The sequence below is a fragment of the Callospermophilus lateralis genome, unplaced genomic scaffold (assembly GCF_048772815.1).
Source record: "Callospermophilus lateralis isolate mCalLat2 unplaced genomic scaffold, mCalLat2.hap1 Scaffold_177, whole genome shotgun sequence".
Classification (NCBI taxonomy): Eukaryota; Metazoa; Chordata; class Mammalia; order Rodentia; family Sciuridae; genus Callospermophilus; species Callospermophilus lateralis.
Window position 1 is genome coordinate 67,365 of NW_027512821.1, and position 23,928 is coordinate 91,292.

The 23,928-nt window shown below is 52.5% G+C and overlaps 1 protein-coding gene and 1 pseudogene across 1 annotated transcript; both read right to left on the minus strand.

Annotated features, from left to right (window-relative positions):
• Positions 1-1,134: 1,134 nt before the first annotated feature.
• LOC143388645 (heterogeneous nuclear ribonucleoprotein F-like) lies at positions 1,135-2,561 on the minus strand (annotated as a pseudogene).
• Positions 2,562-10,711: 8,150 nt separating this feature from the next.
• On the minus strand, positions 10,712-22,552 carry LOC143640310 (protein Wnt-10a-like). Its single transcript, XM_077108157.1, has 4 exons — positions 22,440-22,552; positions 21,212-21,474; positions 13,554-13,933; positions 10,712-11,209 (listed from the first exon to the last, which is right to left on the minus strand). Exons 1-4 carry the CDS (start codon positions 22,550-22,552, stop codon positions 10,712-10,714), a joined length of 1,254 nt encoding a protein of 417 aa, XP_076964272.1.
• Positions 22,553-23,928: the final 1,376 nt, after the last annotated feature.

The following is a 23,928-nucleotide window of genomic DNA, read 5'->3' on the forward strand; positions in this document are numbered from 1 at the left end:
CTCCAGCAAAACTGAGATAAAACTGATTCAACCCTTCTACCCCACAGGCTGATTTCAAAACCTGGCTCGCTCAACTGCTCAGTGCCACACTAGTCAGAAGGATTTTGACAAGCAAAGATATAAGTGATCATGTGTCTGGGACAGGACAGTGGGGCAACATTCCCTAGAAAGCCAAACACTACAAAAGGGTTGTTTCAGCTCACCATTACTGAGTAACAAACCACTCCAAAATTTAGTGGCTTAAAATAATTTTTTATTATCTCTCGCAGTCATGGGTTGACTGTATTCTGCTAGGCAGATCTTACTTGGGGAGAACTCAACCAGTTACAGTTAGATGGAAGCTGGTACTGGACTATCTAGAGATCTGAAGGGTCTACCAACTTGACTCTCAAAGGTAGGGTTGGTATTTTTGTTTTGTTTTGTGTTTGTTTGTTTGTTTGTTTTTTCAATATGTGGGATTGAATCCAAGGGCACCTTGCCACTGAACTACATCCCCAGCCCTCCTTTTATTTATTTATTTTTGTGTGTGTGAAAAAGTCTTTAAGAAAAAAATTTAGTTAACAAAAAATTTAACAAGTTTCACTTAGCAAAATACACCCAAAAGGAAATCACAATACAAAGAAAGTCAAGGCCTCACCAATTCCTACAGTATTAGTATTGTATCTCAGTTCTCAAAACTAACTTTAAAAAGCTTAATCTTAACCTAAAAATTTTAAATGAAGAAGAAGAAAAAAATAGAACAAACATGAGAAATGTTTCTCTTTGAATTAGGGATCTAGCACCTTTGAGTTCTCCAAAAAAGTACATCTCCCCAATGTGTTCACTGTGGTGTTGTGTAAAAGATCCACATTTAACATACTTAAAACTACTTTAACTCAGATAACATCACTCTGAAGTATACTACCAAAATGTTAATCAAGAAAAGCAGAAGAAAATAGTTTTAGTTTACTCAGTATCACATGCTAGAAGAAAAGTTTGCATGAGAAAACACTGAAGAGGTAATTTTTTAATCCAGATTTCACAAACTCATGATGTAAAATGGGTCCCACAGCTTTCTCTAATTATAAACTGCTTTCACTGCTTGTTGGTTGCCTATGAAAATTTGATTGAAATAACTCAAATGTTACAACAAAACTAGTAATATCCACCCATGCTGTTCTGACCGCTATAGCCAGCCCCATAACAGCTACTCACTGACTGGCTCTCCAGGCCACTATAGGTGGCCTGGGCAGCTGACACCCCCATGCCCTGCATCACCTGGCTGCTATAAACCCCATTGCTGACCCCTGTTGTTGAATTCAGGATGAGTTCTATGTATCTGTGCTACATGTTGGCCCTGTCTTTTGACGTAGCTGCCACAGCTTCTTCATGGGTGGCAAACTCAACATCTGCTTCGCCCGTCACTTTACCATCAGGGCCAATCTCAATATGGACTCTCACAGGGTTGAGTGGAGAGAAGAAGTTGTAAATGTCATTCTCTGTTGCTTTGTAGGGCCGCCCCCTCATGTGGACACAGTGGCCAGTGGTGCTCTGCACTGTGAATTCACCATCTCCATATCTATGGTCATACATTCCTGAGAGACAGTAACTGAGGTCTCTCCCAAACAGGTCGGTGGTAAAGCCGTAGCCATCACTCAGGCCGCTGTACTCCTCATAGCCCCCATAGCCTGCACTGTAGGCACCAGACCTCATCCTCTCCAGGCCCGCCTGCTTCTCGATACCAATGTACCTCCCGGCTGTGCCTGGCCGGTCATAGGTCCCCGGCCGCTGCACAGACATGAACTTCAGATGCGGATCAGAATATGACCTAACTTCCTCCTGACTGCTCTTAAACTAAACACTTCGATATACCTATGCCCTATTCTCTCCTTGTGCTTCCCTAGAGCCTTTTCAGCTAATTCCTGTGAGGCAAACTGCACGAAGCCCTCCCCTGTAATCTTGCCCTCGGGGTCCACAGGCAATGTGATCCCGTTTGGCACAATTTCCAACCCTGAGAAGAACTGAACGATTTCTTCCTTTGTGCATCCAAACGGGAGTCCCCGAAGCTGCACGAAGCCGTCATTGGCAGTGTCGGCGCTGTTTGGATCACTGTGCTTCAACACCCAACCCATCTCAGTTCTGTGCGACTTGAACACCTCCATGTACCGGTGTCCCATGCTTTCCCTGTCTTTTTTCAGGGCCATTTTTACATCATCTTCTGATTCAAGTTCAACAAAAGCCTCACCACTCTGACTGCCTTCTCTAGTGTAAATGAAATGGACACCTGCAACCCCATTGTGAATTGTGCAGTTGGAGAAAAAGTTCTGCACGTCCCCAATTGAGCAGGACCAGGGCAGGCCACAGAGTTTGACCACAAAACCTTCACCTCCCTCAGGGCCCAGCATCATGGACACTTGACAAGGCAGATGTCAGACAAGCTTGGGCACAGGTTTCTGTGGCTCAAGAAAAGATGGATGCCTTCAGTGGGAGACACTTAAAGTAGGTAACAAATTGTCCACTGAGGAAGGTAGGGCTGATTTCTTTCATCAAGTAAGCGCAGCTCGCAGCCAGAGAACCTCAAATTCCACGGACACTTAGAACGCTTAGAAACGTAGAAGGCTCTGGGGAAAGTCCAGGTGCATCTTTTTTGTTCTTAACCTCTAGGAGCAGGGGACAAACGCAGAGACCGGTGCTCTGGGAACACGCGCCGCCATGTGGAGGAAGAAAAGGCCCTCCTTTTATTTTTGAAGTTGGGACAGCATCTCATTAAGTTACCCAGGCTGACCTCAAACTTTTGATCCTCCAATTTAGATAACTCTTTTTAATCGTGTGTCTCGCAACTCATCTGAATTGGCTGAAACAGATGGGGACTGTCCAGACATTATTCTCTCTCCAAACAGCCTTTCCATGTGACTTGCTTAAATTTTCTCACAGCATGATGGTCTTAGGTAGATGGAACTCAGACATAGTGACTGGCTTCCCCCAAAGGAACATTCCAAGAGACTAAAGCAGAAACTGCAAGAATTCTTAATACCTCTTCTCAGAAGTCATGCAGGACCATTTCCACAGCCTATATCAAAGAAAATGAATCACAGGACCAGCCTAGATCCAAGGGGAGGGGACAATACAGAGGTATGACACATGATTCATTGGGCTCATCTTTGAAGGCTAATTGTTACAGGGGCTAAGGCAGGAAGGGAACTGCATGCAGTCATGCTTCAGTGGAACATGGCATGCAAGGGAGAAAGACAGGGGTGATAATGGCAGATGGTGGAGGTCTCAGTGATGTTCTCAGGAACTTGTATGTGAATATGCACTGGGGTCTTTAGCTGACCAGCATCTGAGCCCCTGACCTATGTTGGTGAATCCTCCTTAGAATAAGTCTTAGTGGGAAGTCAAATATTTGCTCCCCTGATCCTGAGCAGAAAGGGCATAGCCAAATCAGTGTTCCCACTTAGAACTTTGAACCTTCAGTAAGTGAACCAGGAAGGCAGAGGACTATTTATAATTAAGGAGCTACAGCCCCTGGAGCCCATGGGTTGTAGCTCCCAAAGCAGAATGCTCCTGAGACAGGACTTGGCTGAACAGGAACTAAACTGAGAAATTTTAGCTCTAGATCCAATAATAAGGCAATGAGCAAAACACCCAAAATCTGTGATATTGTTGCCAAAGACACATGACCACATCAAATCAGGAAACAACAGATAAACCCAAAGTAAGGGACATCATCCCATATAACTGGTCTGTAATCTTCTAAACTGTCCTGGTCATGAACATAAAGGAAGGCTTAGAAAGTGTGTCAGATGGGAAGAGACAACAAAGACATAATAACCAAATGTAAAAAAATTCTGGACTAGAATTTTATTATAAAGGATATTATTGGGCTAACAGATGAACACGGAATAAGGTCTTAGAGGCATTAGATAGTACTAATGCATCAATGTTAATTTTCTGGTTTTGAGTATTGTATTAGGTTATAAAGGAGAATATCTATTTGTAGGAAACATGTATTAAAGCATTAAAGAGTAATGGGACATTGTGTAGGCAGCTCACTCTTATGTGGTTCAGGGACATGGGAAGTTCTTTGTACCACTGTAACTTTTCTGTACCTTCAAAATTATTTCAAAAGAAAAATACAAAGAATCCTCACACCTAGGCACATTGTGCTTGGTACAAATATTAAAGTCAAAGGTGAAAATATGGAAGGTAGTCAACCTAATTAAATTCATAAGAATACAAACAGTGCTCCATATCAATTATTGTCACCATCAAACTTATCTGTTTGCTTTTTATATTGTGTATTAGAGAAATGTCCATATTTTTAGATCATTGTGCAAATGTAGTTTTTATTTCTCCACATTCAGTTTAATATGTTATGTGGGTTATGAATAAAATTAAATGGAGCTAACCCACACACACAAAAAAAAAGACAAAGACAAAGAGTGAATGAAGTTTCTGAGGCAGTGGAGAATGAGGAGGACTAGGCAATACATCATTCAAGGTGGTGGATGGATTGCCTACACCCAAGGATAGAGTGGTTACAGATATGCAATGTTGCAAAGACATCGAAAAGGACTGGAACTGAGAAAAAGGTGTTAAAATTTTTATAAATTTTATGTATTATTAATCATGACAACATCTTCGTACATAAGCAGCACAATACAAAATAAATCAGTTATTATAACTACCCACAGTACTGGATGTGCATATGGGTTTGAGGATGCTTCTTGGCTTTCCTGGTGCAGGAATTCAGGACTTCTCACTATAAATCATTGTTATTTTTAAAAGAAAATTCCAATAGCATAATCATAGCTCTTATCAACCAGATCTTCCAAAACCTAGTTTTAAAAATATTCTAATAATTTGATTTTCCATTTTGGGTCAAAATGTTCTGCACATGGAATCATTGCTGTGCCCAAGTAATATGGGTTCGTTATAGACAAAGGAAAATGCAAATAGAGAACACATTTTAAATCACCTACAATCTCTCATCCAAAATAATTTATTAGCATTTGATGCCTATTTTAGACTTCTAAAATGGAAATCGCATCTATACATTTTTGTTGCAGTAAAAGAGGGATCCTGCCCCGTGCTATGTTATGTGCCTAGCATCCTCCTCCCCAATGTAGAGCAAACACTGTCTCAGTCACTAAATATACTTCAACCACCTTTTTTTTTTTTTTTTTTTTTTAAGAACGCGGCGAGGAATTCCATTGAGCAAACGGGCGGTGTCTTATGTAATCATGTTCCTATTTTAGGACTTTTACGTTGGGCGCGGAGCGAAGGTTCGCAGGATGTGCGGTCCGCGCTCCGACGTCTAGGGAAAGAAGCTGGGAGGTCTGGGAACTGTTAGGTCGCTGAACAGGGTTCAGTATGCAGGGACAAAGGAAAGAGGGTCAACAAAGCTGTGACGGGCGGAGAGCACAGGGCCTGGGATTTGGAAGCGAGGCAGAGAGCAGGTAGTTCCCAAGAGCAAAGACACTGAATGGTGGAATCCGAGACCCACCTGACTGGAGCTAGACCTCCAGCCCCCCCGCAGCTGGAGGGTGGTCCAGGCCCTGAAGTTGGTGCGCTGCAGCTCTGCACCAACAGAGGGCGCCGTGTCCTCATCCGTTTGTGGTGGGCGGCTCCCAGCTGTCGGCCAGATGTGGACAGCTGGACTGTGGTAGGCGCGAAGCTCTACCCGAGTCCCTGCAGAATAGCCGGCGGGGGCAGAACGAAGAAGGGACAGCAGTGGGCAAGGATGGTGGTAGAAAAATCCACTGTCGCTGCTCTGTAGACTCCCGGATTGTCTTCTGTAGAAATAGGAAGCTTCTTTCCCAAAGAGGGCGCCGTTTTTTTGATTCCCACAAAAGGCGCTGGCAGCAGCCCTGGGGCTGGCTCAGCAAGACCTAATTGGGTCCAATGGGCGGGGTGCGGGACCAGGAGAGACCCACGCGGCAGTCGGCGGCGGGAAAGAAAGCTGGTCTTGAGGGCCTTGAACTTTTTTGAGTATGCAACCTGAGATTCCAGACGCTCCAACATACATGCACGCAGGCGTGAGCGCGCGCACCAGATCTTCCCAGAGCTCTGTCTGCCCTCGGTGCCGTGTGCATTCACGGAGTGAAAAATTGAGGCTCTGCAGGACCGAGCACTGAGAGACCCTTCCTCCCTATCCTCTAGAGTTGAGAAGTGGGGCTAGAGGGCCACAGCTAACAACCCTAGGACCAGTGATAACCCCAGGATCCCCACCCCTTAACTTGCCTGTTGTCCCCACTCCCAGGCACTCCTCAGGCTCCAGGGTAATCAGCTGCTGCGCTCTGCTGTAATTGCTGGTGCAGACCCGGCCTGGCGGAGGACAGGCGGGCGGGCGGTGCAGGGGCGGGCGAGGGGCTTAATTGCAGGGCTTCTGCAAGCAGTCTGGGCCGCAGCCCCACCTGGGGGGAGGGGACAGGCCCAGAAGCTCAGCAGGCCCGGCCTTGGAAGAAACCTTTTGGGTTGGTAGTTGGGGATCCCTTCTCTGAAACGGTGAATTGGGGCGTTGAACCCCAGCAAGGGTGTGGGGTGGGGGGCGGTGAGGGAGGGAGAATGCCTGGCAAGAGCTGCAGGACGGGGACCGATTGCAGACTTCCCACCCCAACCTCAGAAGCCCCATTCGTCTTGTCCGAGACTCCTCCCTTGTTCTGACCACCGCTGCTCCCCTTTCTGCCGCCCCCGTCACCCCCCTTCTCATATCCCCAGGGCGCTCCCACCCTAGGGAAGAATGTGCCCTTCTAGCGCACCCTTGCCATGGTAATGGCACACCCCCACCCCCGCGTACCACAGCGGCGGGGCCTGGCCCAGCGGGCTGCAAAGTGTACGTGTGGTGGGGCGGGGGCGCCTCCCAGAGCGGTGGACACACCTCGGCTGTCCTCGTTGCCACAGCAACCAGTGGCGTTTGGAAGTATGCAGCCGCAAAATGGACAGGGGCTCTCTTCACTACCCCTTACCCTTCTACCACACCAGCAGGGGACCCCAGCTCCAGGGAAAGACACCCCCTCCCCAATTTCAAGGAAAAGGTCCAGAGAGGGATAGTGGAGTGTCCAGGCCTCTAGGACTCCAGAGGCGAATCCAGGAGAAACAGGCAGCCTGAGGGTCCCAGAGAACCTGGAAAGAGAGCCCCTGTCACCAGCTCTGTCCCCCTCCCGCAGCAGAACCCAAGGGGGGCGCTGGCAGCAGGAAGCCAGGGAAGAGCCCGGAGGCACGCTGGCCCCACAGCAGAGCGGTGATTACAGGGACCTGTCCCTCCCGCCCCCGGCTCCCACTCTCATTAAGTCATTTTTTCCCCTGTTGGAAAGTCCCCGTGCAGGAGCTGGGGCGACCGCAGGCAGCTGCCGGCAACCACATGAGAAGGGGGGGTGAGAGGGGATGACTTGGGCCACGAGACTAGGGCCTAGGCACTCTCCAACGTGGAAGGCCCCCTGCGGGGGTGGCTAGTTGGGTATGCATTAATTCGGGGGAAGGAGGGAAGCCTGGATGACCCTGACCTTGCTTCTCATGGGGTATTCCCATGGCCCCCAAGTCTACCTTTGAATGCCTCTTCCCTCTACCCCCAGGTTCCTTGGGTGCCTGAAAAGCCAGAAGCCTAGGTTCTGATCCTACTCAGCCTGACTATCTCCACCTGACCCTTAACCTGGGCACTGCCTGCTGATCTGTCCAGCACACTCATTCCCTATTTGCTCCCTCACTCCTTTGGGGACAATCTAGATCCAGTAGGATCTACTACTACTTCTGCCCACAAGAGCGTGACCTAGTGTCCACCAGGTGAAATGTATTGGGGGTAAAAGAGGTTCTTTTCTCCTCTGAATGATCTCTGCTCACATTCTGTTCCTATTTCTAAGGCTCACCCTGATGTTCCCCAAGCTGTTGGTAAGTTCTCCTCATCTCAACTCTACCTTCCCACTTAATTTCAGCCTATTTCCCCTATTTCCAATATGTACATCAATACCCTTCAGCCAGTATGCATAAGCCCAGTGCCTCTCAGACCCCATTTCCCCATCCCCCATCACTTTCATGTCTCCCTTTAGGACCCTTGCAAAGTCCTACACACCCCTTTTCATTGTGACTCTAGCCTTGGTCCCAGGACTCAACTTCTGGCCCAGGGAGAGGATGGGAGGATGACCAACACCCTATACTGTCCCTTTCCAAACTTTTCCTCCCCTTCTTTATGGCTCAGGCTGACATAGATCACCATGACCTCACCCCTAGAACAGGTCCCCTCCCCTACAGCTCAGTATCCAGCCCCCGTCCCCCTTGCCACCCACCCTTGCCTCCAAGGCAGCATGTTCTACAGTGTTGGGGCTCCTACCTTATTCCCCCAACTTGATCCTAGAGTTCTCACTTCCAGTCCGTCCCCCCCATGCCCCACACCCAGGTCTGTCCTGCATAAGGCTGGGAGGCAGCAGAGGGTGAGGTCAAGGCCAATGCCCTACTGGACACTACTAGGGGTGGGGGTAAAACCCCCAGCCGGGCCCTAGGGACTCCAGTTCCCCCAGCCTGCTTCTCCTTCCTGGGATGGGAGGGAGGAAGGGGGCAGGGAACCCAGCCCCCACAGCCCTCTCCTGAATGAACAAGAGGAAAGGAATGAGGCAGGTGTGTCTGGCTGCTCCTGCCTACCCCTCCTCCCTGGGGACTCTCACAAGCCTGCCTGTCTTTGGGGGGATGGGGAGAGAAACCCTGTTCTCCACCGAGGCAATGGAATTGAGCCCTTGGAAGGGTCTCCTGCCTTGGGCATGCCTGGGAGCTGCTGGGGTGCCAGCAGAGGAAGCACAGGGAGCTGCGGCCAGCTAGGGAAGGCAAATCTCCCAGTTGGAGGGCCCACAATGGGCATCACCCTGAAAACCTCCTTTTCTTTTTTACTCCACCCATGGGTAAGGAGACATGGAGCAGAGGTAGGGAAATGTGGGGGATTTTTGCAGGCTAACAATTGGGGAACAAGATTTTGTCCTTGTCTTATTTTATCAAGAGGGATGCCATTTGCGAAAAACAGGCAGCCAGCAGGGTCCTTAACTGTGAGCATAAGGAAGCCTGGCTGAAATAGTTAAATTGTTCTTTCCCTGACATCCTGAGGGTCTGTTCCAGAAAATCATCAGATCTACAACAAGGAGAATACAACCCTGTACCAAACTGCCAGATCAGCAGGTCCTGATGGGGGCATGACCTACTAAGAGGGATTATTGACCTGCCAAGGGGCACCCTGAGCTGGGGCTCTGAGGGCACCAAGGCCCAGGAAAGATGGTCCCCCAGATCCTTATTGACATACCCTGCCTCTCCTCCTGCGCACTCAGGAGCCCAGAGATCCAGACAATGAGTCTGCAGCCCTCCCCCACCACCCTCTTCCCAGCCGCACCTCCTGGCCCCACCTGCTCCCCCGGGCGCTGGGCTGGGTTGAGCTGGGTCTTGCCCAGGATTATTCCTCTCAGAGTGCCTCCTGTCTCTGCCGACGGTTGCTGCTGGGCACAGCCACTCGCCCTGGCTTGTGGCAGAGGGCTCAGGCACAAAGTGGGCGGTTAGAACTCTGGCACAAAAGACCCTGCCTGGATCCAGTCCCTTTCCTACATATACACTGCCTCCATCCCGTCCAGGTCTCATCTCTGGTTTGGAAATGGCCTTCTAGCTGTCAGCTTGTCCCCCAGTTCTGCATAGAACAATCCATGTAGGAACCAGACCATGACACCCCCTGCTTAAGACTCTCTGCAGGTTCCCATTCCTCATAAATAAAATTCCAACTCCTTAACTAGGCCTAGAAAGACACATGATGTGACCTTTGCCCACCCTCTGAGCGCCTCTCTTGCCCATCAGTCCCTTGATTTCTTCACTCTAATTGCAGTGGACTCTTTGCTATTCCTCCAATAAGCAGAGGTCTTTTCCTCTTGGAACTTTTTCATTCCCCAGGCCTCTGCCTGGAAAGCCTTTCCCCTCAACCTCCATGAGGCCCTCTTTTCTACCTCACAGATCTCAGCATGAGTACCATGACTTCTGAGGCCTTCCCTGACCCCTGGTTTTATCAGAAGGGGTCCCCCTCTCCACATCCCTGTACACCCAGCACATGGCATTGTCTGAAATGACCTTGTTTGTGTGTTTCCTGGTTTATTGCGCATCTCCCTCAAGAAGAATGTAAACTCCTTTAGGGCAGGTGCTGTGTCTCTCTCTTATGCACACCTGTATCCCGGAACTCCCTCCCCATAGAGAGTGCCACAAAGAGAGTGCAAAATAAATATCTGTTAAATGAATGATGAGGGAAATGGTAAGGGGCAGAGACCAGTGGGTGAGGATGACTGGGGCCTTTATATAGAATTACTTCAGCTCAGTCATGTCCAGTTCTTCTTTTTAATCTTCCTCCCCCTGCCCATCAGCTTTTATCCATTCCCTCCCACTCCAGGGGAAGGGGAGAAAGGATGGGCACAGACAGGCCTGAGGGGCTGGGCTGCCTGCTTGTGTGTCCTAAGGTATGGGGCAGTCTCCAGCCCAACTGAGCTGTGTGAGCTTAGGACAGGAAGGAGGGAGGCAAATCAATCCTAAAGCCCACAGAATTGAGCAGAGGGGTTGATTTGGAAGCCCTGGACTGTCCCTTGATTGCAGAACTGGGAGTCCGTCTGAGATCCTGTGGTCCAGTCTCTCCCAGGAAGCCAAGGTGCTCTGGGCCAAATCGCAAGCGCAGAGGCCAGGCTCCAGGAGGGGAGCCTTTCTTGGAGCCCAGGGAAACCTGTGCCGCTCACTTGCAAATGCTATCCCACTCGATGATGCGGCACTCTTCGCACACCACGAAACAGCACCAGTGGAACCGGCAGTGGCAGCGCTCACTGCGAGTCTGGCGCAGGATGTTGTGGCCGCGGCCGCAGCACATGCTGCCGCAGCCATCCGGGCCCGCGCTGCTCTTGTTGCACAGGCGGCCCACGGTGCCTGCCGAGTCCAGGCGCGGCTCGCGCTCGCAGAAGTCGGGCGATTTCTCGAAGTAGACCAGGTCGGCGGGGCTGGCTCGCCGGCGCGGCACAGGAGTGCCCGGGGCGGGCGAGGGTGCTCCCGCGGGGCCTGGCTCCAGCTGGCCGCCGTTGCGGTTGTGCGGCCGGATGAGCGTGGCGCGGTGGAAGCGGTTGAGCAGCAGCGCCCCCACTGCTCTGAACTCGGGCGTCACCTGCCAGCAGGTCTTGAGTTGGCAGCTGCCTGACGTGCCGTGGCACTTGCACTTTCGCCGCATGTTCTCCATCACCGCCTGCGGAAGAAGGCACGGTGAGGAGTGACGCTGGCGGCCGGACCCCTGCCCTCCTCCCACTGCTGAGACTGGCCTTGGAAATCTCAGAGGCTTTTGAAACCAGCTCCCATTGTACAGAAGCAAAGACTGAGGCCCAAAGTAGGGGACCTACAACTCCCGAGTTAAGCAATCAGAATTCCTCTGCCGGCTTCTCTGCTCTGCTCCCATCCACCTCCAACAGGCTAGGCCATGGGGAAATTTTGTCCTTCCTGCTCCCCACTGTTCCCCTCCTCTCCTGCCAGCCTTTCCTGCAGCTGCAGGGAGCCCTTGGGGGCAGGAGGCTTTTGCTTCCTGAGGAAGGGGATCCCAGATCTTCAGGGAAATTCCCTCTTCTTCCATTCCTGGGGTAGGGGCCAGGAGAAGGGGGGTGCCAGTCCCACTAAATGCCAGCCCCAAAGCCTCTGGCCTCACTCCAGACTGTGAGCTGGGCTGGCAGTGAGTTTGAGAAAGCCCCATTCCACTGCCACCATCCCCAGGTCTTTGGAGGATCCAAAGCAAGGGGACAGGAACCTGGGAGACCACCCCTCCCATTATGCTGACTGGGACTAATTCAGTCTTGTGCTGAGTGCCACTAGGGGTCAAAGTTCTATCTGAATACAGAAGGAACCCCAGAGAGGGCCAGGCTCTCAGTCCTGTGAAAGTGGAGAGAGGTTGCCAGGCCTCCAGGGGAGGTACTTAGAGGAACATACCTGCCCCCTGACTAACTCTTAACCAGTCTAGGATCCCCTCCCAAAGAACTCCTTGGCATTGTCCCCACAGGAAGGTGGCCCCCACTTCATCCCAAGACATATTCTCAGGCAGGGACAGCAAGGATCTGGGGTCCTATGGCTGGGCAGGAGGGCCAAAAGTGAGGGACCCTGCCCCTGGGGCCTTATAGGGCTGTGCAGCTTGCATATGGTGTCAGCACCACATGATAACCAGCCCCATGCCTCCCCTCCCCAGGCCAACAACTCCAGAACATCTGCTTCCCACAGGCAGCAGCCATTAATTAAATAGTTTAACAAGGACGAGGAGGAGGCACTGTTGGTACAGGCTGGGATGGTATGGAAGCTTGGGGAAAGAGCCTCATGCACAGGGCAGGGTTGGGTGGGAGCTGGACAGGATCTGAGGGTGGGCGTGCCTCAGTTTACCCCACCTCTAAGTGAAGATGGGAACTGCTGGATCAGCTGGGAGTCTTTGTGGAGGAAGAAGATGAACTGGAGCAGGCTAAAAGTTAAAGGGAAAGGGAAGTGAAGTAGAGAATGCTCCCCAACAGAGTTAAGAAGAGGGCAGGAACAAGGATGGAGCAAACTGAGCAGAGTCCAGAGATGGAGTGGGGATAGAATGGCCAGGAGAGGAGTGTGCTGGGTCACCATGAGGGCCAAGGAGGCATCAGAGTGTAGACTTCACACTGAGTGTACAACATGTGCAGAATATAGAGTCCACACTGAGTGTACCATGTGTCCAGAGAGTAGACTCCACTCCACAGAACAAGCAAGCACAGGTTCAGAGCTCAACTGCCTGGGCATGGATCCTGCCTCTACCACTTTCTCACTAGTTACATCAGCTCTAGCAAAGCTTCTTTGTTCATCTGTGCCTCAGTTCCCATATCTGAACATGAGGTTCATAATAGTGTTCACATCATAGGTGGTTGTAAAGATTAAATGGGCTAATATGTAATAAGATGCTCAGGACAGGGCCTAACACACAGTAACCACTCAATAAATGTAGGCTCCTATTCCTTTTTTTCCTTCCTTCTCCTTTTTATTTTTTCATGTATTTCTTTAATTTATTTTCAATGAATATTGGAGGGGAGAAAGGATGAAGGCAATCATAATACAGGTCCAAGGGGGCCCCTAGAAACCTCTTATCCCCTTCACTTTCCAGGAATCCCCCATTATGGACTGGGAGAGGAGGTCGGAGTCACATGGAACCATGAAACATTAGAGCTGGGGGACCTGACAATGATCTAGTCCAACCTTCTGACTCTACAGGGGAGTAGAAAGGGTGACAACCCAGGCCTAGATCCCTGAGGCCCTGACTGCCAGCTCAGTCCTGTCAGGTGATACTGGAGAAAATGGAGGAACAGACTGCTCAGCAGGGTGTGCTGATCCCAGGTAGGGGGCAGGGTCATTTCATCCCTGTATTTCCCAGGTCAAGTCCAGTGCCCGGCATAAAGTAGATCCTCAAGTCATGCTTGCTGACTGAATTAGGAGGGGGCAAAGAAAAGGTCGCTGAGCTGGTCCCAGGGAAGAAAGTTGGCCTGGGGGAGAGGTGGGATATAGGTAGAGGGATTTGGAGCAGGTCTAGGGGTCAGAGCTCTCACCTGCCTCCCAACTCGGTTGTTGTGGAGCCTCATGCGCGCGTGGATGTCTCTGTGAGGTTCCCGGGAGTCCAGAAAGTCCTTAGAGAAGCGCTCCCCGAAGCCCACGTCAGGGCTGCAGCCGCCCCACTCCCAGGAGTCCTGCAGGCCAGGGATGGCAGGGGGCAGGGCGGGGTGTTCCGGGACCCCGTGGCTCAGCCCCTTACCCCTCTGCAGCGCGTCCAGCTGCAGACGATGCAGCTTGCGACGGAAGGCCTCCTCGTCTCCGCGCCGGGATGCGTCGCAGCCGCATGCCCGCAGTTTGCCCAGGGCGCACGCATTGGACACAGCGTGCACCACCCCAGCTGCTGCGATTGCGTAGACAAAAGCGCTCTCTCTGAAACCTGCGAGAAAACAGATTCTGATGCGGCCTCGACATCCGATCCCCCTGCCCAGCCTGCCCAGCCTTAGCATCAAACAGAGAAACTGAGTCCCAGTTTGGAGGGTCTGATATAAAGACACAGAGGAAGGGAGGGAGGGAGGGAGGGCAAGCAGAAATTATAGCAGAAGCCAGGCCTTCTCCACACAGGATTCAAGGTGAAAGGGATAGTTCTCCTTGATAACACACTTGTTACACTGCCTTTCCCTTTTCATTAACATCACCCAAGCAAGTTCAGAATTCTTGTGCTTAAATCTCTCCTGTAGGGCAGAAAATACCTGGTAAACACATTCTTTTTAAGATCAGGGATTTCATCTATTACCTTTCATGGTGATATCTGCCTAAACTACCCTGCAGTTTAACCTAAAGAATACATAACCAGTGATGGAATTCCAGTCCCCAGGGATGCCAGTGGGCAGGAGGATAAGTAAGAGAAGATGGTCTCCTCCTAAAGTGACCTCCCCCAGATTGCCTGCCAGTGTGCACCCCTGGTAGACCCAGCCCAGAATCCTCCCTGATAGTCCCCATCCTTGTCCACAGGACACACAGTCACTCAAGAATGGGTACCTCCCAGCTGCTCTGCCTATGGTACAGCACTTGCCTAGGGTACATGAAGCCCTTGGGTTCTGCCCCCACTATCAACATAAAAAAACAAAATCCTTTAGATCAGTTAAAGATGTTTGACGGATGATAGAGGCAAGTCCAGCGTCTTAACTGGCGCCTGGCATATGGTACAGGGGAAGACACCTTCTGCTAGGTGCTCGGGAGATATCAAGGCCCTTCCTGACCCATGTATTCTCAGTGGCTCAGATCCAGACCATTTACTTGTCTGCACTGCTTTCCCTCTCAGTGTTCCAGCCTGAGCCTTCCTCTTGGAGTGCCCGTGGCAGAGGGAGACCTACTAGATCTCCTATCTGCAGGCTACTTCTTGCTTATTCTGCATCTGAGAAAGGAGAAGATGGACCAGTCTCTGGACTTCAGAGAGAGGTTAGGAGTGAGAGAAGCCAAGAACAAGAATAGCCCCGAACCAGGGAGGAAAATGCACCAGTGCTACTATGATCCCCTAAGAACCCCCAACCTGGCAGGAGGCTGATGACCTCAGCAGAGGCCAGAGATTCAAAGGAAACAAAGACCCCGTCTGGGTTCTTCTACTCTGTGCAGCCTCACAGATACTGGAGAACCAATCAGGATGGACCACTCCTCTAACTCTTACCCCCGTATCACAGAGCACTTTCCTCCTCTTTCTACCTAGACAAATGATGATGATAAGATAAGATGGTTAGTAGTTAAGAACTGATTTCTGGAGTCAGATTGCCTGGGTTCAAGCTATGTGACCTTGACCAAGTGATTTAACCTCTTCAGTTTCCTCACTTGTAAAATAGAGTTGCCTCATCCAAGAATTAAGGGAGTTATTAAATTTAAAGGCTTAAAATAGTGCCTTATTCATATTAGGTACTACATAAACATTAGCTATTATTGAGAAGGTCTTCCTACAGTCTGACTTCACTCACTTCTGCATTTTAAGGTCTTTTTTTTTTTTTTTGGTACCAGGGATTGAAACCAGAGGTGTTTAACCACTGAATCACATCCCCAGTTCTTTTTGTAAATGTAATGCTTTGAGACAGAGCCTTACTAAGTTGCTGAGGCTGCCTTAAGCTTGCAATCCTCTTGTCTCGGCTTCCTGAGCCACTGGGATTTTAGGCATGTGCCACCCTACCCAGCAGGTAACTATTCTTTGTTTCCCCCTGTTCAAGGACAGAGCCCAGCAGTTCATAACCCATTCTAAAATAAATCATTTGGGCTACTAGCAGCTCATGAAGCTCCCTCTCTATAATCTATTTCCAGCTCATGGCATCTCAGTATGTTTTTTCATAAGGAGACTAGCTATGATCAGACAGAAAGGGATGGGGACTGGGTTGGAGACTTCAAAGGGGATGCTGGGAATTGGCAGGGGAGCAGAAACTGCTTTGGGTTGGAGGGACCTGGGGAAGAAGGATGGACCAAAGTCCCTGGGAAGCACACCCTGCATTTATCCCTTGCCTTTTATCTTTGGAACTTTGAGCACTTCTCTTATTACGGAGGAGTCATTGGCCCAGTCTAGGACACATGGCAATATTCAGGCCTCCAGAGCAACTTAGAAATCACCCTCCACACACCACAGCCACCACCAAATGCACATGCACTATGCAAAATGAAAAAGCCCAAGGTCACAGGGGTTATGAAGCTGGATCCAGTTCCAGTAGTGACAACTTTCTGCTGAAGGACACTAGCTCCAAGGAAGTTTTGACGCTTAGAAAGAAACCCAGGTAACCCAGTTTCCAGTTCCTAAGACCCTGTGCACATTTGGCACTAGGAAAGAGCACAAGGCTGATTTGGGATCATGTGCAGGGTCAACCACCATCCCCCAGGCTCTGCCACATTCAAGAGCAGACCCATAGGAATCTGGAGAACTGTAACCCATAGCCCTAAAAGAACATCCCTGTCCCATGCAGTTCAAGATGCCTTCCCCCACATGGCCTCTGACAGCTGTCACAGCCACGTGTAGAAGTGACCAAGCAGGGCCTGTATGGCCACCCTCTGCTGCAGGCATCCAAGCCTCATAGAAATCCATCCTACTTGAGTCTGCCCCCAGCTCCTGTTTAGGGCCCCAGTTTTGGTCCTGGCCCCGACTGTCTGGGGCAGACGCAGGCACTGTGCCATCTGGCCAGCTGAAGGGGGAAAGGGGTGGGGCCATGGCCAGCTGGGCTGCCCGAAGCAGAAGGGGGGGACTTGTTAAGATGCATAATTAGCCGCCCTGCCTTTGATCTGGGACAGGGACTGCCAGCATGTAAGTAGAGTCAGCTGCTGCTACAGGCTGCAGCCAAGGCCTGGGAAGGGGCTGGATGCAGGGAGTCTTAGAGGGCAAGGGGCAGTGAGAACTAGGAGGGGTTAGAGAAGCCCGAGCCCTGAACATCCAAGTCAAAAAAGGAGGAGAGGGGAAAGGTCTGGTTTGCATCACCTCCATGCAAATAATCTGCGCTTGCTCTTGTGCCTGGGCAGAGTGAGACAGCGATAGAGCAAGAATGAATTGAGTGCATGTGGCAACACTTAGGCATGACACTCAATGGGGCTACACATTTGCACAAACATGGGTAGGTGTGTATGTGTGTGTATGTGCGTGCACATGACATTTTAATTTCTTAGAATACACTCTCATTGGGGTTGGGATTGTGGCTCAGTGGTAAAGTACTTGCCCAGCATGTGTGAGGCACTGGGTTTGATTCTCAGCACCACACATAAATAATAAATAAAGATCCATTGACAATAAAAAACTATTTAAAAATATTTTTTTTAAAAAAGAATATACTCTCTTTGCACCAACTCATCTTTGGCCACAAGTGGGAATTCACATTGGCCTTGGAGCTTGGAAGACAGTATGGTAGGAGGCTGGGTGCACACTCTAAAGTCAGCTGGCTACATGGAGTCCTGGCTGTACTGCTTGCTTATAAGCTGTGTGACTAATGACAAGTTATCCAACTTCTCTTAGTTACATTTGTAAAATAAGGCTAATAGGATTTACCTCCTGGGGACTATTTGAGGACTCTTCAGCATGGATAAAGTGCTTTGAACAATGCCCATCACATGGCAAATACTTAGTACATGCTGGCTAATTTACTGGGTGTCATTAGAATAAAAGAATAATAATAGAATTAGAATAATAGTTAATCCTGTTGTGCCTCAGTTTCCCCCATCTGAGTGCCACTGCACACATGCTCCAAGCCCTGGAGGCCTGGATGTAAAACCATGATTCCCTGAGAGGATGAATATTAAAGGTAGGTGGGAAAAGAAAGTCAGACCTTGGAGATGAAAGGTTGGACACTTACATTTCTGGTTTCCCTGGGGCTGGAGCCTGGCTAGCTGCAGGGCCTCATGCCCCCTCTATGCATCCATTCCAAATGGGTATGGGCCTTAGGGAGGGCAGTGCCCAAACTGTGTGGGAGCTCCCAGGATCTTCTCTGTGAATCTACTACATTCTCTTCCATCTAGCCTCTCCCTGACCTCCCATCCTTGCCCATCCCTGTGCCTGAGCTCAGGAGCTCCCACCTCACATTTCCTTCCTCTCCCCATCTCCTGAGTGAGGAATGCCTCATGTAACAGGTATTATACTGGGGCTGGGGATGTGGCTCAAGTGGTAGCGCGCTCGCCTGGCATGTGTGCGGCCAGGGTTTGATCCTCAGCACCACATACAGACAAAGATGTTGTGTCCGCCAAAAACTAAAAAATATTAAAAAAAAATCTCTCTGTCTCTCTCTCTCTCATCTCTCTCTTTAAAAACAAACAAACAAACAAAAAAACAACAACAATAACAAAAAACAGGTATTATACTCAGCACCCCATCCAGGCACCAGCCTGTCTGGGTCCTCAGTACAAAAAGCTGGGGGTACCAGTGCCCTCATTACTTAGATCATTGGTGCCCTTGGGTTGGGCAAAGCTGCCAACATGGGCTTGCATCCTCCATACGTGCAGCTTTTTTCTGACCCTCTCTAGCCCCCTGGAGGCCTCTATTCCTGTCCCATCTTCCCACCAGGCTGCAGCACCTCTCTTTGGCTAGGTAAAGCCTGGGTATGTTCCCAGGCTTGTTGAACCCAGATGTATCTTTTCCCCTCCCTCCTTCATCAGTCCCATCCCACCAGCACAACCCATCTCAGGGAAGATGACAGAACCACAGGACAGTAGCAGCAGTAAAGAAGACCCAAGGAACCACCTACCCCAAGCAGTCTCTGAAACTGAAACTTGTCAAAATTTAAAAAAAAAAATCCACTTTAAAAGAAATCCTTTGGCAGCTTGGGTCAGAAAAGGGGTCAGCTCCCTTATATTCCACCTGGGGGAAACCGAAGTCACCTGACTCTCAATGGACCCTGAAAAGGAGACTCAGATAAGACCACCAGGGGCTGGTTGCCACCACAAGCGGCCTCCTAGGGTTCGAATTTAGCTAGTTCTGGAGGCGACAGATCAAGATGGACCAGGAAATAACCCTAGAGGAGGGTGGATCCAGATGTGAAGTGGAACAGGGGCTAGTGGAGGCCAAATGGAGGTGAGGTGGGGGAGTGGCAGTTTTCTTTCCGGAAGCTCAGATTCATTTCCTCCGGAGAGGGAGAGATAGAAATGAGCAACGACTGAGGGAGAGATAGAAATGAGCAACGACTGTGTGCGGGGCTGGGGGGGGGACAGGGAGGGGGGACAGTGAGGGGTCGGGGGCGGGGGTGTTGCAGAAGCGACGAAGGTAGGTCTGCACAGGCAAGAAGCCCAGCCCCTCTGGCGGGGCCCAGAAGCCACCGTCCCGCCCCCTCCCCGCGCTGGGCGCCGCCCCGCCCGGCTAGCCCCGGCAAGTCTCCCCCCTCCACTCCTAACCTCTCCCCTCACCCGTCCCCCCAGCTCACCTCCTGCTTATTAAACTGTGGGTGAACCCAGGAGCGCCTGGCCCCGCGCCAACTCAGCACGGTTCCACCACTCCCAACTCGCCCCCAGTTTCAGAGACCCCCAGTTTCTTCATCAGGCCTCACAGGCCTGATCGGAAAGCAACCAGGACGCCTGGGTTCACTCAGTCTAGAGGGCACGGGAGGACCAGAGGGGACCCGAGGCCGGGGAGAGGGCTGAAGAGCTTGCCCTGCCTCGCCTCGCCCAAAGCGTCAGGGTGAGAACCTCAGCGCCTGGCCAAGCCCCCAGTGAGCGGAAACCCAAGCATGGGATGCGGACCCTCTCCTCCAGGGCCGAGGGTTGGGGAGTACGCGGCTGCGGGAGCGCGGGGGACCTAGCAACCGGACTGCGGGAGCGGGCATGCCGGGCGGTGAGCGCCGGCCGGGCCTGGACTGGGCCGGGAAGACACTGAGGCCCGCCACTCGGGGTCAGCGGCAGGGCCGGGCGGGGCGCGTGGTGGGAGCTGGGCCAGCTGTGGGCTGGGGGTCCCCAGCAGCCGCCCCTGGACGGTGGGAAAGGATCGGGCGCGGGACAGGAGGGAGGGCTTGCGGGGCAGGGGGGCGCCCTCTTGGAGAGCGGCGCGGCTGGGGCCGGGAGCCGTCTGCCGCGGCCCGCGGGGATTAGTTCGCGGCTGCATGCCGCCACACGTGCCGGGCTGGGCTCCGCCGGGGAGAAACAGCGCCCCGGGCGCGCGGGGGAGGGAAGAGGGAGCGCGCGGAGGGGGGCGGGCAGCCGGGGTTGGGCTGGGGGAGGTTGGGGTGGCCCCTGACTTGGAGGCCCAGGGGACACATGCAGGAGTCCTGGTAAAAACCAAAGGTCCTAAGTTGGAGTACCTAGGGGCCTGACTCCTCCAGAAGCCCCAGGCTCCAGGTATAAGGGTACCCCTTCTCATCCACCATCAGCTAGAATTGGACAAGGCCCAAGGAACTAGGGTCACAGAGACCCCACACTGTCCTATGCAGGCTGCCGAGAGAAGAGACACATACCCAGCTAGGCAAATCCAGGAACCAGGGCCCCCATCTTGCCCCAACGACCTGATTCTGGCTCCAGATGCCAGGCCAGAGGTGAGAGGAATCAGAAATGAGTAATAAAACCACCTGCTGTCTTCAACCCAAGCTGAAGTGGTCTCTGAGCCACTCAGAAGTCAGGAGAGGACAGGGAATGGGCTGCCACTCGCCTGGGCTGTGAGGGGAACAGGGGTTGGCAGAGCTGTCAGGCTTGCTGGTCTGGAGCCACCGCGCGCACAAGTAAGCACACACCCAGAGCTCTGATTCAGAGAGGGTTTTTGGGGGTGGTGAGGATGACACAGAGGCTGGTGGTGTATCCGGCCAGCAGAGCTTCTGCATAAGTACAGACCATTGATTTACCTGCCCAGGCTCCCCGACTTGCACTATTTGGCAGAATGTCATCCTTCTTCATGCCACCGCTGAGAACCTTCTCACAGGCTCTCCATTCTAAGTGTAGTTTACTAAAGTAGAGGGTAAATTGAGGCAGGTGACAGTGCAATTTCCCAGACTTGAGGGATTTTGGTGTTAGTGACAAGGCCAGATAACCCAGGAGTCTAGTTCCCTATTATGAATGAAACCTGTCACCATTGGCCAGAGACAAATCTGTCCCATTTGTCCACCCCGTGACTTTTCTGAGGCTAGAAAGAGGCAGAAAAGTAGCATGGCTGGCAGATGTGAGGGGTCAGGGACTACCAGCTTGAGAGTGTAGATTTTGGATAGATTCTGGGATGGAGGTGCTGGATGGGACGGGAAGGGGAGCAGGGGTGAGTGGCAGCTACCTCTGCTGAAGATGGGACTCTCATAAGGGATCTTGTTTCGAGTCTCCAAGCTAGAGCAGTTCCAGCGCTGGTCCCAGAACTGGTGTTGGCACTCGTGGATGGCGATTTGGATGCCCTGGATGGCTGAGGCGGCCACGTCAGGGTGACGCACACACACCTCCATCTGCCGCCGGCTCAGGCCAGGCAATGTCAGGCAAACTGTGTTGGCGTTGAGCACAGGCTCCGGGGGAAGGTGGAGGCCCAGGATGTCGTTGGGTGCTGATCTGCAGGCATGTGGGGTGGGGTGGGTAAGCGTTTTGGGGAGACCTTAAGGACCCTATTTAATAATACACACTCTCTCCCAAAGGTCATAATCACTCTGTGCTCCAACTCCCACTTCTAAAGGCTGGGCCCCTCAGTACACTCCTAAACATTTTCCTTTCCTTGACCTCCTCACCATCATCCCTTCCAATGCAGCCCACCCAGCTGCACACCCACACAGGCAAACATGTGTAAATGCACACACATCCCCTATGCCTGGCTACGCCTGTGCACACAGTATTTTATGAGTACATCCTTAGGCACAGATGCCTGCATACACAGGGCACCCCAGAAGCCCGCTCTTAGAGCATGTTCCAGATGGTCACAATTACACAGACACACTTTCTGCACACACTGTGGTGAACATACAGACCCAAGAACTCTTACACACATGCACACTTCATCAGACATAATTACATACACACATTCACACACGTTTGTCTTAACATACCCGTGAACTCACACTCACACACACATACACTACTGCTATTTACCAGCCCAGCTTGCTAGGATCACTCTTTGACACAGTCTTTTCAGCTGTAGTCACTCACTGACCCCATCTGGGATACCTCCTCCCAGCCCCCCAACTCCTACGTGGAGGGAGGAAGTTTGAATTTTCTGCTGGGGTAGGGGTGGGGGTGAGCTCCCCCAGAGTGACGCTCCAGGCTGGCACTGCTCCCCTCACATAAACCTCTCCCAGCTGCCATCACTCTCTGAGTACTGCCCTGTCTCCCTGCACTGCCCATATTCTATCACCAGTCCAATCCCTTCCTAGGAGAGAGCTCACTGTCTTCACTGGGGCACCCGCACTTTCCAGTGGCCTTGTCCCTCCCTCATTCCAGGGTCCCTGCCCCAGCAAGAGCACCAGAGGCCCCTGCCCCGGGGGTCCCAGCTCTCCAGGAGGGCGGAGCGTGAGGTGAGGGCTCACCTGGGCACAGCAGCAGCCAGCAGCAGTAGGAAGAACAGGAGCGCGCAGAGCGCGGGCCGCGGCTGGGGCCAGGGTCGGAGCCGCAGCCAGGGGCGAGGGTGGGCGCTGTCCATGGCGCGCGGGCCGGGCCGTGAAGGGCCGGGAGTGGGGGGCTCACAGCCCGGTGGGCCTGGAGAGCCAGGGGCGGCGGCGCATGATCAGCTGGGGTCGGGGCGTCTGCGACACGCGACACACAGCTCCGACAAGACTCGGGTCACGGCTCCGAGAGCAGACGGCGCCCGCCTCCCTGCTCCATGGGGCAGCACCCCCGGGCACCGCCCTCGGGGGTGGGTGGGGGAGCGGGCGAACCGGGCACCTCCTGGCACAGGGGTCCGGGGAATTTCCCAAGGCCCCCTTGCGACAACTCCTGGTGCCTGTCGAGAGTAAGGGGGGTCCCGGAGGTACAGCAGGTGGGGACTCGAGGCCGGGGTGCCTGGGAGCACCCCAGCGCAGCGCCGCGAGCCTGTGCTTCCGAGGTGAGCGAGGCAGGTGGCGGGGGCGGGGGGCGGCGCTGTGCCTGGCCCCACAGCCTGGAGAGTAAGTGACTGTCCCGGCTCAGGGAGCGCTGCCGCCTCCCTTTCTGCGCCCCCCCCCCCCCGCCCCGTGTAGTGTCTAAGGGCTCTACCCCACGTGACGTCACGACAGGGGTGGTGTGGAGGCGTGGACGAGTCCCGAGGCCACGGCGTCGGTTCAAGACTGGGCGGTGGGAGAGGGCGTGCTGAGGGCGGAGGAAGGAGAGGCGTCGGGTCTGTGCGCCCTGCGCAGGGAGTTGCCTGTGCGCAGAGAGCGCTGGTTTGTGCGGGGTAGGTGTGTTGCCGCGAGGTGTGTGTGCCCGCAGAGACGCAGCTGCCGGGAGCGCCCCACCCCACCCCAGCACACACCTGCTGGGACGAGATGGGAGGGGCTGTCCTCTCCCGGGTTCACCCTCCCCTACTTCTGGAGGGACTTCCCGGAGCCTGCCCTGCGAGGCAGGCTGGGGTCCTGCGGAGGGGTTTGGCAGCCTTTGGCTCTTTCTCTCCTTTGCTGCCTGGCTTAAACAGGTGCCTCCGGCTCCTGGAGACACCCTTTGCCCCTTTACCAACTGAGGGTAAGCCAAGGAAAGGAGAAAATGCTTGTTTGGAAGCCTAGCACCTTGGGGGTGGCACTTGCTGGGAAAGGGGATTTTCTAAAATCTCTTAATCCAAGAAGTGGGTTTTGAGGTCCCCTTATTGTGTCATAAAAAAATGTTGAGGCTCAGAGAGGGTCATGACTTCCTTAAGGTAACACAGCATATTAGTGGAACAAGGAGAACTGAATTCAGTTCTCCTGACTCCCAGCACAGCAGCTGTGGCCCTTACACTGAGTGTTGCTTGCCTGTGCCTACTGATGCTCTGAGTGTGCCCTGGCCCTGTCCACACATGGTCCTCTGGGACCACTTTTTTTCCTCAGGGCTCTGGCTGAACACCAGGCC

What these genes read in the sequence shown, in the direction of transcription:
- LOC143640310 (XM_077108157.1), bottom strand. Translation starts at nt 22,552, where the DNA reads ATGGACAGCGCCCACCCTCGCCCCTGGCTGCGGCTCCGACCCTGGCCC. An exon ending in GAGTCCCATCTTCAGCAGAG is followed by an intron (nt 13,934 to 21,211) that starts GTAGCTGCCACT and finishes GTTTTCTCGCAG; the next exon opens with GTTTCAGAGAGAGCGCTTTT. An exon ending in ACAACCGAGTTGGGAGGCAG is followed by an intron (nt 11,210 to 13,553) that starts GTGAGAGCTCTG and finishes CTTCTTCCGCAG; the next exon opens with GCGGTGATGGAGAACATGCG.